The sequence below is a fragment of the Chaetodon auriga genome, chromosome 13, assembly GCF_051107435.1.
Source record: "Chaetodon auriga isolate fChaAug3 chromosome 13, fChaAug3.hap1, whole genome shotgun sequence".
Lineage (NCBI taxonomy): Eukaryota > Metazoa > Chordata > Actinopteri > Chaetodontiformes > Chaetodontidae > Chaetodon > Chaetodon auriga.
In genome coordinates this window covers 22,709,557-22,725,389 of record NC_135086.1, presented here as the reverse complement: position 1 = coordinate 22,725,389, position 15,833 = coordinate 22,709,557, and the positions used below count along the sequence as shown (strand labels likewise).

The 15,833-nt window shown below is 42.0% G+C and overlaps 1 protein-coding gene across 2 annotated transcripts in view; it reads right to left on the bottom strand.

The window, feature by feature from the left end:
• Positions 1-15,833, bottom strand: part of kalrna (kalirin RhoGEF kinase a) — a 131,892-nt gene that overhangs the window by 49,754 nt on the left and 66,305 nt on the right. For both annotated transcript variants that reach the window (XM_076746303.1, XM_076746304.1), the window contains exons 21-38: positions 14,610-14,678; positions 14,231-14,380; positions 13,981-14,127; positions 13,195-13,309; positions 12,117-12,232; positions 11,348-11,470; positions 10,325-10,507; positions 10,089-10,210; positions 9,246-9,312; positions 9,042-9,151; positions 8,322-8,391; positions 8,053-8,142; positions 7,434-7,526; positions 7,128-7,239; positions 6,669-6,859; positions 6,329-6,430; positions 6,071-6,219; positions 5,297-5,399 (exon numbers count right to left, since the gene is read on the bottom strand). In XM_076746303.1, the coding sequence (XP_076602418.1) occupies positions 5,297-5,399; positions 6,071-6,219; positions 6,329-6,430; positions 6,669-6,859; positions 7,128-7,239; positions 7,434-7,526; positions 8,053-8,142; positions 8,322-8,391; positions 9,042-9,151; positions 9,246-9,312; positions 10,089-10,210; positions 10,325-10,507; positions 11,348-11,470; positions 12,117-12,232; positions 13,195-13,309; positions 13,981-14,127; positions 14,231-14,380; positions 14,610-14,678 (2,112 nt within the window). The remainder of the gene's footprint in view (positions 1-5,296; positions 5,400-6,070; positions 6,220-6,328; positions 6,431-6,668; positions 6,860-7,127; positions 7,240-7,433; positions 7,527-8,052; positions 8,143-8,321; positions 8,392-9,041; positions 9,152-9,245; positions 9,313-10,088; positions 10,211-10,324; positions 10,508-11,347; positions 11,471-12,116; positions 12,233-13,194; positions 13,310-13,980; positions 14,128-14,230; positions 14,381-14,609; positions 14,679-15,833) is intronic.

Below are 15,833 nucleotides of genomic sequence, written 5' to 3'. Positions count from 1 at the left end.
TCAGGCCAGACTAAAGTGATGGACCAACCAACCAACCAACAGATCCACATTTATTACCTGCATTGTTAAATACCACAAGAGATAAGTAAGAAATATTTTTCTTTTTTGTCATTTGTGTCATTTTTTTGTCAGAGCAACAATCACTCCTGATAAGGTCAAGCCCGGCTTCATTGATTACTGGATTCATTTAAGTCACAGGAATAAAAATGCTGATGAGCCTTCTTCCAACCAGTCCTCCAGGAGTGGAGTGCTAGTAAATTTTATTTGTCCTGGCTCACAGGAATACAATTTTTTACTCCAACTGAAGGCGGAGGCTAAAATAAGTGTTCGTCCTTTGACCTACAGGGCTGAGGCAGAACCAAGCTGTCAACCACTGGAATGACGCTTTAAATAACAAAGACCACAGCCTGAACCACGGCTGACTCATTGCACCAAAAAACGTCACAGAGAAGACATATTCCACACAACGTCACAGAGTTGTCATATTTAACATGATGTTACAGACCTGCTTGAACCTCGGTATGTCAATGCAACATCACAGAGCTGACATATCCTGAATCACATCATGTACTGTATAGTGTATACGGGCATAGACCAGTCCTAAAGTCAAAAAAGCCAAATGCCAACTTGCCAACTGTTTCAGAAATGTCTGTAATCTTTAAGATTTAGGTCTGCTTCCTGGTTACAAACCATGGTCTCCAATGTCAAGGTCACAAACTACGTAGGCCCAACCTTAACCACGACCTTTTGTTGCTTCCACCTTTGCTAATTAGAGAGGACAGTCATTACTCACTTGACCACAAGAGGTCACTTGACAGGGAAATGTAAACAAATGTTGTTTCAAGTCAGTTATATCAGTTTCATGTCAGTTATATCAGTGCTGCAGTTTTTCCAGTGATAGCATTTCAGATTTGTTGTTTTGGCACTGAAAACCAGCACATTAGGTCTGAATTAAAAGCATCGCATTAAGATTCTGACTTTCAGATTTAATTTAAGAGTCATCACATTAAAGTTAAGTGAAGAGTGTAGGAGCTAAGTGGAGTCCCCTCATTATCCTCCTGCACTGCAAAAATTTGTACAATTAATGTAAATCATTTCCAATCCAAATGTATGGAGTATAGAGCTAAATTTAAAAAAAAAAAAAAAAAAAAAAAGAAGTGCACTGTCCAAATAAGTAGAAAGGACTGCTCTGTATGTCTGTTAAGCTAGTCCAGTGATTGCAACATAATGCCAGACAAAGTTTGCATGTCTGTGGTGTATGCTGAGCAGTGAAGAGAGATGGGGGGGAAGACAGCCATAGGAGACAGAGAGAGACGGCGAGAGGCAAACAGAAAAACTTTGTCAAGACAAAGAAAAATAGGAGGGAAAAAAAAAAGGATCCATTCATCATATAAAACTCCTCCAAAAACCACCAGAAACAGTAGCTTCCCACCCAGTCTGTACACACACACATACACACACACTTCCTCTAGACCCAGACAGCCAGTGGAACATCTGACTAGGCCAATTTTGGGCTGTTATTATAGTATATGGGAGACAGGGAGAGAGACAGAGACAAAAAAAAAAAAGCCAGACAGAGAGAAATACTATGTGTGAAAATTGAGAAAGTGAGAGAGAAAACAGGGATTGATTGCAAAATGAGCAACTAATTCTATGTGTGGGTGTGCATCTGCAGAGGGTAATTCAGTGAGGGATTACAGAGGGGGGAAGAGAGGACATGGAGCAAGAGGTATAGAAATACGGGAAGAGTGACAGACAAGAGAGGAGGGCGAGGCGGAGAAAGGTATTAAGACGTTTACGGGAAAAGGGAGAGGTGAGGAAAAAAAAAAGCAACATATACATATTCAACCAGAGCCTGTATTCATAGCTGTCGTGATCTTAGAACAACACTCAAATTTAGGAAGACACAGCAGCTCCTCTCCTATAGCCAAAAAACATTTGGATGTACCAGAAACAAAAAGTGGATTGATGAAGTTAAACCCTCCACCCTGAAAGAGGAGGTTAAGAGGTGGACTGTTCAAGATTCGGCAGCCTTTTCCTGACAATCTAGAGCACCAACAATAATTCTGAATCACCACACTGAAGGAGTTATACTTCCTTTTTAACAATTTCTTTGTTAATTGAGTCGGCAGATCTAGCTTTGTTTAGTGTGCGTGTCTGTGTTTGCGTGCATATGAATAATTTTAATATTATGTCATGTCAAGCCTTCTATCAGCCGGAAAGCTCTGCTTCCTGTTTGTGCTCTCTCACCTGTGCTGCGGCTTATTCCTCACACACCTTCAGTCCACACTGACTGACTCACGTAACATGTCACAACATGCTGCTGTGGTTACTGAGCAGCAAACATAAAACCACTCTCATCTCCTGAGTCTGACACATTCGGACAATGGACAATCTCATCTTTTCAAATAAAATTATTTACTACATGGCTTTAAATAGGAGCCTCATGATGGCTGAAAATGTGTCCGCTCTTCTACTTCAGGGTTTAACTTTAAATATCATAAAAAAAGAAACTAGTGGTAAAACCCAAGGACACCGCAAGAGTTAACAATGCCTGATCCAATCATTGACTAAATAAACACCACATCTATTCTTGACTCCAGAATACATAAGAAATGGCCATACTTATGATAATAAATGCCTGGAGGCCTAGCAGAGTCATGGGAACATAACAACAGGTACTGCCATGCTTCCACTATCCTGCCGCGAGAGTCTCACAAGTCACACAAGTCTCTGATGCCACCACAGTTATTTTCTACAAATCTGTATGGAAACAAAAGATAAATACATTTAGGCAAAGCAAACTGTCGTCCTACACGAGCAGAATGGAAAGGAGTGAAGGCAACTTATCAAAATTGATTTTTTTGTTCATTTTTCCCAGAAGAGGGGATGGCATCCCATCACATCCCCTCTTACACAGAGCCCATTTTATGATAGCTTTTTACAATTCACAGCCTTGTCCTTCATGTTGCCAAAAGCTCCCAAATTCAGAGTCCAATTAAAAACTGTAATAATTAACCAACTGAACAACTTCCAGTGAAAAACAAGATTCTAAGACATACACACACCGTGCAGCTCACAGTCATCGCTGTGCTCTGCCATGTCAGCACATGAAATAAGAAACGTATTAAATGTAGAAACTGGGTTTTATTTTCTTTGACGTTTTCAGGAAAACAGAAGAGGAGGATCCAAAAATAACTTGCTAGAGTTTTCTAAAACCTAGAAACAACAACACACCCACACTCAAAAAAGGGTGGAAAAACTCATTATCATGTTGTTTTTTTTTATCGTGTTTCCTTTGGACGGGGAGAGGTGGCGAGACATGCAATGTAAAAATCATACACGCACATATGGAGAGTGACTGTACAGTGGACCCAGGGGGCGACACTAACCACGGCACAATGAGCCACGGTCACTAAGTTACACTGTGGCCAATAATTATCCCCTGTTGGTGGACCCCTGTGGTTTCAGCAGGTCTCTCTTGAGAAGTGTCTCAATGAGATTACCCGTGTGGATACAGCTTAAATAATCATTTTGAGAAAATGCCTTTCATCAACGTGACATTACAATTCCACTAACATCCCAATATATTTGTGCCTTCCAGGTCAACAATATATGAAAACAGTGAACAGTATTCATCACTGGCTGGCTAACAATATGCCAGGACGACCCAAGTGTGGGTTTACTAAGCCTGCAGAAGAACACAGAAGCACCAGAAACATGAAAGGAAAATGAAAACTGAAAAGAAGACTACAGATTCAAATATGCATCAAAAGGTTTTCTACTGCTGAGAAACAAACAGAAGATGAGAGAGAGAAGTGATAGAGACAGAGGCAATGTCAGAATAAAACACGAGTGGAACAAACAAGTTAAGATACTACAACACACACACACACACACACACACACACTGACACGCCACACTGCTAATACCATTCAGATCCGAGTGAGGATCAGAGTCTGTGTATGTGTGTGTGTGCATCCGTGCACGTGCATGCCGATGTGCATGGCGCTGACATTTAGAGGCAGGGGAGTGTGTGGGCGTGGGGTTACACGGTGAAAAGGCCACACTGTGTAACACTACAGTGGGAGGCCATGACTGACATCTGTTTGGGGTTGTGTGTGGGTGGATGTGTGTGTGTGTGTGTGTGAGAGAGAGAGTGTACTACAGTGAAAAGGGAGGTACTCTACTGGACAACAGTTCAAATCAAAACAAGTAACACAATTGTGGAATGAAAGCAAGCAAAACAATGACACCAAAACCTGTACATTTAATATTTTGTTGCTTCTTTGCAAATGAACCTGCCCTTCAGAACTTGGCTGAAAACCTTTAAACCAAGCACCAGGAGTCACTCTGTAATTCAGCATACATCCAATCACCCAATTCAAGGAAACTGTACCAGTTACATACTATCAACACCTAAATCTCCCCTCTGTGGGATCAATAAATGACTATCTTATAATTGGTTTGCCTGTTGCCCCTGTGTCTTCTTTCTGAACATGCACTGAATCAGAGAGCACAAATACTTTTACATGACTGAACTGGGGAGTGAAGACAAGCCATGAGGATCAGGAAACCATGTTTGTTTTTCCGCACAGTTTAAAAAAAAAATGGCTTACTTGGATGTGAGAGGCTGGATGGTACGAGGCATTTGCACAGACACCTGCACACAACCTGAAGAGGTTTTTCATCGTCGACTTCTCTGTTCATACGGTGACGTTGCCGAATGCTTGTCATACACACGCAACTGCACACATGACCTTAACCTACACGTAAACTTCATGATAAGCATAACACACTCTCAAACACAAAACGACGACGCTGCACGTATCTCACAGAGGAGGGTTTCAATCTATCCTTTGTTTGTATGTATGCAGTGGAAAACATACATGGACCTGGGAAAAAGTCTTTCTGTCATTGGCACACACACACACATACTGCCCCTGATTGTTCCCATTGGAGCTGCCTGGGAGACCCTGTAGGGCTAGGACAGCTGTGTGTCATCAGCTCATCACAGGCCACAGAGCCAGTCAGCACTGCTTGTCCATGTGCCACGAAGGTTTTAAACAACAAATAAACACATAAATAGCTACTATTGTTTGTGTTTTTGAGTCATGACCGCCAAAAAGAAAAATAAGCTCACTACGCACATTCAGAATGCTCTTCTCTGGTATTTGACAAATCATTAGAAAAACCTCTGCATACACGTGATGAAGGCCTCAATCAGCTGCCTGCAGCTCCTCTTCTTTCCTTTGACACCTATAAAGTCAACAGCAGCTCTGCATGTGTTTCCTACCTTGTCGCTGTCTACAGTGTTCTGGGACGTCCTGGAGGCGATGGAGATGGTATCTGGTTGGCTGCTGCCGTCTCCTTGACTGTCTCCGTCTTCACCCCCCTCCCTGAACACACACATAATCAGAATGAATATCTTTATTTGAGTTACTGGCAAACACACACAGTTGGAGGAAAGACAGGGGACAATGTGATCACTTGTGCATACATTGTTTGGAATCTTCCAAAGGTTTCATTCTGCTGTGGTGACACTTTTTTTTTTTACCACGATGAAGAGGCTCCTGCCTGCACTGCCACTGTTTATAATGAGGACATTTCTTGTTGTGGCAACAGTAGAGGTGGGAGAAAGTCAAATCCCAAATCTTGTTGCTGAAGCATCTGAGGAATGATTGCTCAAATAACAGTCCTCTTCTTTGGCTGTACATTTCATAGAATCTACACAGGATTCACTCGCTCACTGAGGGTCAGTCACTGTGGAACATTCTGAAACTCTGTGGAGCAGGTGCAAACAGCAGAGGTGTATTTTGTTTTTCGGGAAGAGAAACTTATTGCCATGCAGGGCGAGTTTGGAGTTCTACAGATCAGAACTGACTTTGTTATAAAAATACACAAAGATATTATCAGAACAGTAAACAAAGAGGCTGCGAAGACAACTTTTGTGCTTACTAAGCTGTATTTTCTTTTGTACAGCATATTATGTCATTCCGTGTGTGTGTGTGTGTGTGTGTGTGTGTGTGTGTGTGTGTGTGTGTGTGTGTGTGTGTGTGTCCTTATTTACCTCTTGGTGTTATTCCTGGGTTTGGTCAGTGCAGGTGTTTTAGGCAGATGAAGAGGCTCCTTGAGCGCCCCCTTCAGATGAGTCATCCTCTCTTGGATCACCTCCCTGATGTTTTTAATCCACTCCTGTTTAGCTTCCATACTGGACGCCTGGAGGACCAAACCACAGGATAAGTATTACTGTTACACCTTACACTGGCACACTTATCTAATCAGAGGGCAGACAGCTGTTTTCATTTCAGCTTAGTTTTTCTCTTACCTTAAGCACAGTTTTATTATCAGAGGAGGGGGTTCTTCCTGCCCACAGAGCAAATTTACACGGATCGCCCTCAATGTGCTCGGTCACACCCAACTCCGACGTCTGCAGGATGGCAGATGTATGATCAAAAATGAGAGTCAGTGGCTGCTAACCATCCATTTGATTAAAACACACGGTAGCTATTTTTCCATGTACACACACACACACACACACATACAAGTGGATAAAAAGAAGAGATGAACACAGTTGTTGGGGTGACCTCTGGACTGGATAAATACACACCTGCTGAGACCACAAATTACACAATTAAAACCACACATGGCAGCACACACACACTCACCAGTAGTCTGTTCTTGTATTGGTACTTGGTTCTGCCAGCTGAGTCTTTGATCTCCTTGCTGAAGACCAGGGAGAACTCAAACAGGAAGAGGTGTCGGTCCCGCCCCTTCCTGATGAGCGAGCGTGGATCCCAAACCTGAAAGCTGTCCTGCAGGATCAGCTCACCCTGCACCTCCAGGTTTTCCTCAAATCCTGCGGAGGAGGTGGACCAAGACTTAATGTCAACAACTCTGCTCCGAGTTTGAACATGCAATCAGCCACAAGATGGAATAGGAACTTATGGTGTATCTTATAGAATGGTCAGCAGGAATTACTTAAAATATTTGAATCAATTGATTCTGAAAAACACTACTGGCACACTTGTCTAAGTATTTAGAAACCCCTCTCCAGACTTACAAGTTACATTTTAATAAGAACAGAAGTAATTTTGAGGACTTGAGCAGCATGGACAGTATCTTACCCTCCAACATGGCGAGATGCATGGCATCATTCGCTCTCTTGGGAACGCTGAGCATCACTTCCAAACCATCTTTAATCTCCCCTTTACCCTCCTCACAACAAGACAGTAACTCCTGCAGAAGGAAGAGGACAAGACATTCAATGAGAAGGCATAACAGAGGGAAAGCAGCAAATATTTTGAGTTTTATCTCCACATTTAGACTACTGATTGGCCCTCAGTTCGTCATCTCAGTTTGCGTGTGTGTGTGTGTGTGTGTGTGTGTGTGTGTGTCTGTGTGTGTGTGTCTGTGTGTGTGTGTGTGCCCACCTTAAGCAGTAGTTGGTACTTGGTGATCCTCTGGACTGGTTTGATGAGGTAGGAGGAGATGGAGTTGGCCAGTCCACGTCTCTGCTGAATGTCCTGGTTATACACGAGGAGACAAAATTACAGCCAATACCAAAATACCAAACAGCACCATCTGCTGACAAAGCAGGTGAACTACACACTCATCATCAATCAATCAATCATCCCCATGTCCAGCAGCAGGATGGGAACAGCAAACCTGCCGCTGTACACGACCAATTGTCCCTTCCAAAACTAAGTAATCTGCTTCAGGCTGTGTTTACAGCAGTGTTACATTTGAATGATGTATTTTGATGACGATACACCACTGCTCTAGTTATTAGAGTATGTGTTTATTTTCCTGAAACTTGTACTGGGGCAAGCATGTGCAGAAAGAAAGTGCATTTTGCATTTAATCGGAAAACACACGTTTAAAGCATTTATTGCTTAGAAGGTCTAAAGTAGCCCAGAATGGACCAGTTTACTCAGACAGAGCTGATAATATAGACATTTGTACGTGTCTTGTTTTAATTTTGTCGAATATTGTTAATGTAATGACATAACGTGACTGCATCTGTGGCAGAATAATGTCGGGTTTACTCACGTCGAAGAAGGTGCCGGCATGCTCCAGTATGAGCTGACTGGAGTCTGGTTTATTCTTACAGTAATCTACATAAATGTGGAACTTATCAGCCTGGAAAACAGGAGAGGAGAGGAGAGGAGAGGAGAGGAGAGGAGAGGAGAGGAGAGGAGAGGAGAGTCAGTTCATTAAACTCTATTCAAGCTCAACCCCTTCTTATGACACAGGACAGACATTGGGGGTCAGAAGTCCTTTTGTTCTGACTCCATCTGGAATAAAGGGCTGACTCTCACCCATGTGACGAAGCAGTGACCAACATCCTCTGGTAGCTGCTCATAATTCACCAACTCCTTCAGGAAAGTGCTGCAAACACACACACACAAACACACCAAGTGAAAGATCACATTGTGCACATAATATTTTAGTGAAATTAAAACAAAACAGCAAAACAAAATGATGTCTGAAAGCCAGAAATAGTTTAGTCTGAAATCCTGGAGGTTGGAAGTTCCTTTAAGACCTAAATGGAGGCGATGAGTACAAGAACACAGAGACTTCCAGAGGCACCACAAAGCGATCAGAAGCAAAGGGGCTCCTCGGGGAAACCTGGGGAGTTCATGAAATGTCTATGAAGGCAAACCTCAAAGATTCTTCTTTAGCTCCACTGTAGCTACAGCGCTGGAAAAAGCCCCAGTAAGTTCCCCTCTGTGAACAGCATTTCCACCACAGGAAAGTTGGCTCAGCACTGACAAATGAGAAATATGCTTGCAACGATCTTGGCCAGTTTTTGCCATTCTTTAACTTCATATTGTTTCTTATGTGCTGTTAGAGCTTAAAACACAGTACGTAATAAGCCATGGTTGTTGCTACACTGTGTGCTGGTTGCTATTCCCATATCTGATTTCAGAAAAGAGTAAAATTGGTGGAAATATTGAGCAGTTTGAACAAAGACTGGCTGACTGTCCTGCCCAGCACAGACACTGGGCTCAGCTAAAAACAATCTATGTGTCTCTCACTTGTTGTGGAAGTCATAGATGTCCTGCATGTTGCCGAAGATGATATGCTCCTTGTTGGCGATGCCTGGAGGAATCTCCTCCACACCGTTGGTCATCTCCCACAGGTAGGTCTGACAGGTGGGCAGACAGACACTCATTTAAGGCAGGCATGAAAATATTTGTTGCATGAAAACAAAATTGGACAAGCACAAGGCTTCTTCTTACCTCTAGACACTCATGGAGATCTCTGACGTAGGTCTTCTCTGTCTGCAGCAGCTCGGCCATAATAAACCTGAGACAAGAAAAACAATTTAGACTACCAAGAGAAACACAACTAAGAAGGATCGGATGGAATGAATGATATTAATTAGTTCTATTTTCTATCTGGTTCTTGACCTGACCTTGACCTGGCCTGACCACTACAGGTGTCATGCCATTACACACAGCAACAAGTGAAACTGAAAGTGAAAGTAACATCACTGCCACAGTGACCACAGTAGCGTAGAAGTGGTTCGGTCACGAAAGATCAGATATACAACAAACCACAGTGATATGAAAGAAGTGTAAGAAGACTGTAACAAAAGGGGTCAAAACAAAAACTTACTTCATCACCCTGAGCAGAAGCACCCAGTTAAGCACGAGGAGATCCAAAAATCAAACAAAAGCTCAACAGCCATTGTGAGTTCTAGACTAAGCAGACAAACTAGATTGGCTCTGCAGAGTCTCGTCAACTCTTTGACTAGTTGTATTTTGTCATATTCTCAAGATTATCATTATCGCAGAAATACCCTAAAATATTGTGATATTACTTTAGGACTGTATCGTCCACCCCTCATGGCCACATGAGCCATTGATTGTGAATGTTGAGAGTTGAGATCACCATTATTATGACTGAGAACACACTGCATTTGGGTGGATAGGACTGAGTTTTGTTGAACGGGGTGAATTACTTAAATGCTTCATGTGCTTCAGGGTTCCATGTATGACAGTTGTCTCAGTTTACTTGACAGCAGCAGTGTGTACAGACTTATTGTCTCTGTTTCTTCCTGCCTTCATTCCTGTACTCACTCTTTTTTTCTGGCCGACTTCCTCTTTTCCTCATTGACCTCGTGGTTGGGGTCACGCAGTTTGACCTCGGGATCGTCCGTCAGGCTGGCAGGGATAATGTCCAACTCCAAGTCTTTATTGTCCTGCATTGGGGTAAATAAATGGATTTTGGTCAATAGTCTGGAACAAACATCTGTACCTAACCAGAGGCCCAGTCTAATGTATGAGAAAACTGAGGATGTGTGTGTTTTTTTCACCTCGGAGCTGACCCCCAGGCTCCTTTCCAGGCTCTCCTGGTATTTGGCCATGCGTAGGGAAAAGTCGCGGTATCTGCGGTCCACCGTACTGACCCAGCGCTTCAGCTCCGACACGTGGGCATGGCCTTTCTCCACCAGGTTGTCTGCCAACTGGATCAGCAGCTTCACTTTCTCCTTGGTTTGCTGCGTGAAGTACAAACACACATACACACACGCATGCAAGAACACACACATGCACAGATTACGTATACTGCTTAACCTGAGGAGTCCCTGATGGACATTCAGTAACACAGGCCTGTTTTAGTGTGTGATCTTCTAATAGGGAGTAAAATATTGTCACCAGTGTATTTTGTACTTCGAATTCGTATTTCATCTGAAATTAAAATAAAGTTCACATAATGGACATACACACTTTATTGGTTCCTCAAGTTTCAAATATTATCACTGCCATTGTGTTGAGGGGAAATGAAACGTTGCACATCAAATACTGCCTGTCATCTCCTATTCCTGTCCATACACACACTTATACCAAATGAAATGTCACTATGAGCTGTCAGCCATTTATAAGTAGACTTTATTAAACAATAAAATGAGAAGAAGCGATAATATTCTGCTCCACTCTAACCTGAGCCTCAGTTTCCCACTTCCTTTAATCTGGCACCCAAGGGACATTAGAGACATGATGTTCTTTCATTTAAATTTAGAAATACTAACTTCATACAGCATAAGTGTGCCAATAGAACTCTCATGTCTCATTTAGAGTGCAAAGATAAACAAGCATAAATAAAAATCCACTGAAGTATAAATACGTTCAAGTTCATGCCAGGTTTTACATATTACTGGCTTGATGTTCCCAGCAGTTCCTTTGAGTCTCAATAAAGGTGCCAGTGGCTGATCTTCACACACACACACACACACACACACACACACACACACACACACACACACACACGCGCACACACATGCACACACACACACACACACACACACACACACACACACACACACACACACACAGCGTACCTTGGCAGAAAGTCTGAAGTGATGGTAATCATTGAGGAGCTGCTGTGTTTCTTCACTGCTGTCACCAGGTGATGTGTGTGTGGCCAGGTAAACTTCACCTGTCTCTTGGATCCAGTCCAATGCCTGTACACACACACACACACACACACACACACACACACACACACACACACCATAATGTAAACAGGTTAGGAGTAAAAAAGGTAAGAATAACTATGAATCGTATCAATCTGGCTGCTCTGAAGAAAACTGGAAGATTTGAAAGACTTAGAGATCAATTATTCACACACACACTGTATCAGCAGGTTAAAGTCAGGGGGAGGATTCTGGCCTGTGATTGGTGGTTGAACTTGAATCTATTGCTTTTGCCTAATGCCTAATCTGGGCAGATGAGGGCTTCGCTGAACAAATTGGAATGATATCAGCTCTGACTGACACAGTAATTAATGAAGCTATATTCACAATCCTCACTGAGACTGTTCAGCGCTGAGGTTGCAGGGTGGTATGATGGAGGGCTAAGCAGCAATGCTACGTAGCTTGCAACCTAGATATAATCTAGATCACATCACTGACCAACACAAACTAGTTTCTGTCTTCATGTTATAAAGTAAACATTAAAAATCATAATTGCCTACATGCATTTCTTTCAGACCTGAATGACCCCACCCCCAATTCATAGGTGATGTATTTTGAACTCAAAGCAATTCGGTGAGGAATTTGCATCTCTGCACACACACAAACACACACACACATAAACACACACACTGACCTGTTTGGCACTGCGCTCAAACACCAGGTACTGCTGACACTGGTCCAGCCTTCGTTTCTTTAACGTCCAGAAGTGAAGGACTCTGTTCTCTCTCTGCAGCAGCTCATTCAGAATGGCTGCACACAAAAACAAACAACAAATACATTAAAGATACACTCCTTTCCTCATCCAAAAATATGCTCCCTGCTCACTGATGAGGTTCTCAGACTCAGCTGCATACTTGGCTTTAGTACATTACAACATAAAACATACATCATCTACACAACCTTATTTTACCGTGAAGGACCAATGAGGATTATAGTGGATGATAACGAAAAGACAAAATTACAGTGTAGTTAAAAGCATTTACAATCAATTAAAACTAGATCTGAAATAAGGCCTTCTAACAGCTGTAGTGGTGGCAGAGAGACCAAAGATGGCCTCACAGCCATGGTAAAGATGGCAGTGGTGGGTGCTGTAGGGATCACCAGTTATAAACCTTAGGGCTGAGTAGCAGACAGCATCTAGTGATTTCAAAGTAGAAGTGACAGCTTTTCCATATGTAGCATACCCATAATCCAAAACAAATAAAAATGTTGTTTCGACAATTCTTTTTCTATAGAGGAATTCTTTACAGAAAACCAGCAATCTCAATCAGTGTGTTAATGTGATGCATGAAGTTAAGATTATTGTGCAGCAAGATACCAAGTTACTGTATTTATACTGAGGCAGTCCCTCAATGCATACACCATTTGCCAGATGAATGTTAAAAGATTCAGTGTAAGTAGTCTTAGTGAGCAGAATCCATTTGGTTTCGTCTGAATTTAGCACCAATTTATGGATATGTAGTTGGAGTGAATCAAATGAAGACTGCAGACATTCAGTGGCTGATTGTGTAGAAGTTGCAGTACAGTATAAAACTGTGTCATCTGCATACAAAGTAAATTTACAGGATTCAGAATAAAACTAAAGTAATGAGCTTGAGCTTTCATAAACACAGTAGCAATATGTTTTCAGGTCAATCATAATCAGATATATAAAAAATATACTATAAATGTCTTTTTGTGCAGTCAGTAGTCACAATGTCAGCAGCACTGACCTTTAACTTGTTGTTCAGGCCCTCTGGCATGACTGGCAGCTCCAGGTATGCTCACATTGTTCCTGTGGATGTACTTCAGAAACACCTCAGCGTTCCTGCGGGCCAGAGTGCATGCCTGGAGCACAGGGACATGGTGCTCATACATACAAACTCCCATAATTCAGACACATTCAACAGACTTCATTATCCTTGGCAAAATACTATTAGTAAAATAAAGGTTTAACTTCAAAACATTCAGGTGCTTAAACAGCTGATCTGTTACATTTCAAACAAACGCTCACGTGTCTGGTGTTTGGTTTTATTTATTCACCCTTGTGTGAAATACTGTCACTGAAATTCATTTACGATGTATCTATCAACCAAAGACTATTTGCAGATTTTATGAAAAGCAAATGTAAAGTGTTCAACAGAGAGCTAATCAAAGTAATTTAAGCTCTTAATTCTGGTTAAATCTCTAGAGCTGAAAGTGTCTCAATAAAGGATCTAATGGTTGTTATTGCTCATCTCATCTGATGATTTTTTTCACCATCATCTTGTAGCATCTTATCTCACCTTAAATAATGTAAAACCTACAGCAAGTTAGATGCATACGTATTTGGAAATAGTATTTAAACTTATAGGTGCCATATCAATAGTTTGAAATGCCATTTTCTAGTCTATTTATTCCTTATTCTTTACTTTATTCTGTCTCATTCTGCCTCGTTGGCTTCTGTTAAAGGCTAATACATCTCTTTGAATTTGAGGTTTCTTTTATTTTTTTCTGATTTTCATAATGAGGTGAGTCACCTTGAGGAAGGCCTCTTTCTGCTCCAGGTGTTTACTGATCAGAGGTAGAAGGTGGTCGTCGGCCGACATTCCCAGTTTATCATGACTGCCACACCAGTCTTCATCCCGACGGTACTCCTGCTCCAGACTCTCCAACACACTGCACACCTGGACAAACACAAATGTGTTGAGGTGTTGGAGACACCTCAACGGCACTCCTCCTCCAAGTTTATGAGACAACATGAACAGAGTGTGTGTGCATGAGGTGTACCTGTTCAGACGTCTTGTAGAAGGCCACGGAGGCATTGACAAGCTTCAGGCGGTCCTCCATCTTCAGCATCAGCTGCTGCCAGTGAACAGCCACTTTCTCCGCACAGCTTCGGATTGCTTCTGGATCATAGTGACCTGCCTGTAGCACCATCTGGAAGAGAGGAGGAAGCGGAGAGACAGAGAATTTGACAGAGGTGAAGGGTAATACATGGTCATGATGAACAGAATGTAATATCCTCTGGACCCAGGAATGTAGAAGTACAATATGCAGGATAAAAGATCTATAATGCAGTGAGTCTTGTTCAAAGTAAGTCTTACAAGAAAGCTACAATCTAATAGAGTAACTCGTAAAGTAACAGCTGTAAAAAGCGTGTATTTACCTCAGCTTTTTGCTGGACCTGCAGAGCACTCTGATGAGTCTTCTGGAGAGAATTAGCATGGAAGAGAGACTGGAGGAGGAGGAGGAGGAGGAGGAGAAGAAGAGAGATAGTTAGTATCAATTAAAATCACTGACTCATTAGTTCAACTCAGTTTTAAAGGTTGCCTGTGGCGCTTCTGACCACTATTAACACTACTAAGCAATGTTCTCATGTGTGGGTCCCTGTTTTGTTAGCACTCACGAATGCGCACATGGATGCACACGCAGTCCAGCCAATGGTTTCACATTATTTCACTAGTCAGCAGGTTTGCAGTAACATGTAAAGAAACACACTGAAGTGTCAACTGAGGCAGTGAAGAAGCAGACTGTACGCTCGCTTTCCAAAGCTTTCCAAATGCTCTCCAAGACCTCAAGCATACACACAACACGTTTGAATGTAAAGAGACAAGAAAACTCCACAAGGCACCTTTAAGTGTGAAGTAGGTACTCAATTATTTAAAGAGCACAATGTAAATTTGCCAGTTTTTATGATTACAGATGAAGTTTATTGTTTATTGATGAGAGGTCTGCACCAACCAACTGCCATCATGCCTTAAAGTTGAAGCCAGCATTTGCAGTTGTCCTAATGGTCACTGGAAACTTGCTTCAGATTCAGTCTATTCACAATTTCCTCTTAAAATACAAAAGCAACATTTTTTGTTCAGAAATTATGGTCTAAATAGTTACAGTCTACACTTTTATTAATCCAACTGATTGTTGGGGGTGTTTCACTTCAAGACTATATAAAGTCTGACAGTGAAGTACGTTTTTGGGGTGTGTTGTCTTAATTGACAACTGCCTCAGCCTATGACAGTCAGTTGTATTTCATTTGTTTATCCGATCCCCGCTACAAATATACTCTGTCTCCTTTGCCAAAATGTAACTGCCAAAAATGGCAGCAAGAGCTAAATCATATTTTATAGGTTACGTCACCATCAGTATTCATGTTTTTCTACAGTCAACATTCTGTGCTCTATTGAGAACTGCCTCGTAACTCAAGAGTAAAATTAAACATAAAGAAGGGCCAGGGTAAGACTTTCATTATTTGTGTGTGTGTGTGTGTGTGTGTGTGTGTGTGGGTGTGGGTGTGTGTGCGCCTGTGTTTGTGCATATAAGCTATTTGCCAAGGCAGTATTACATCAGTCTGATGGGGGATACAGGACTTACTTCATGAAGAGAAGAAACA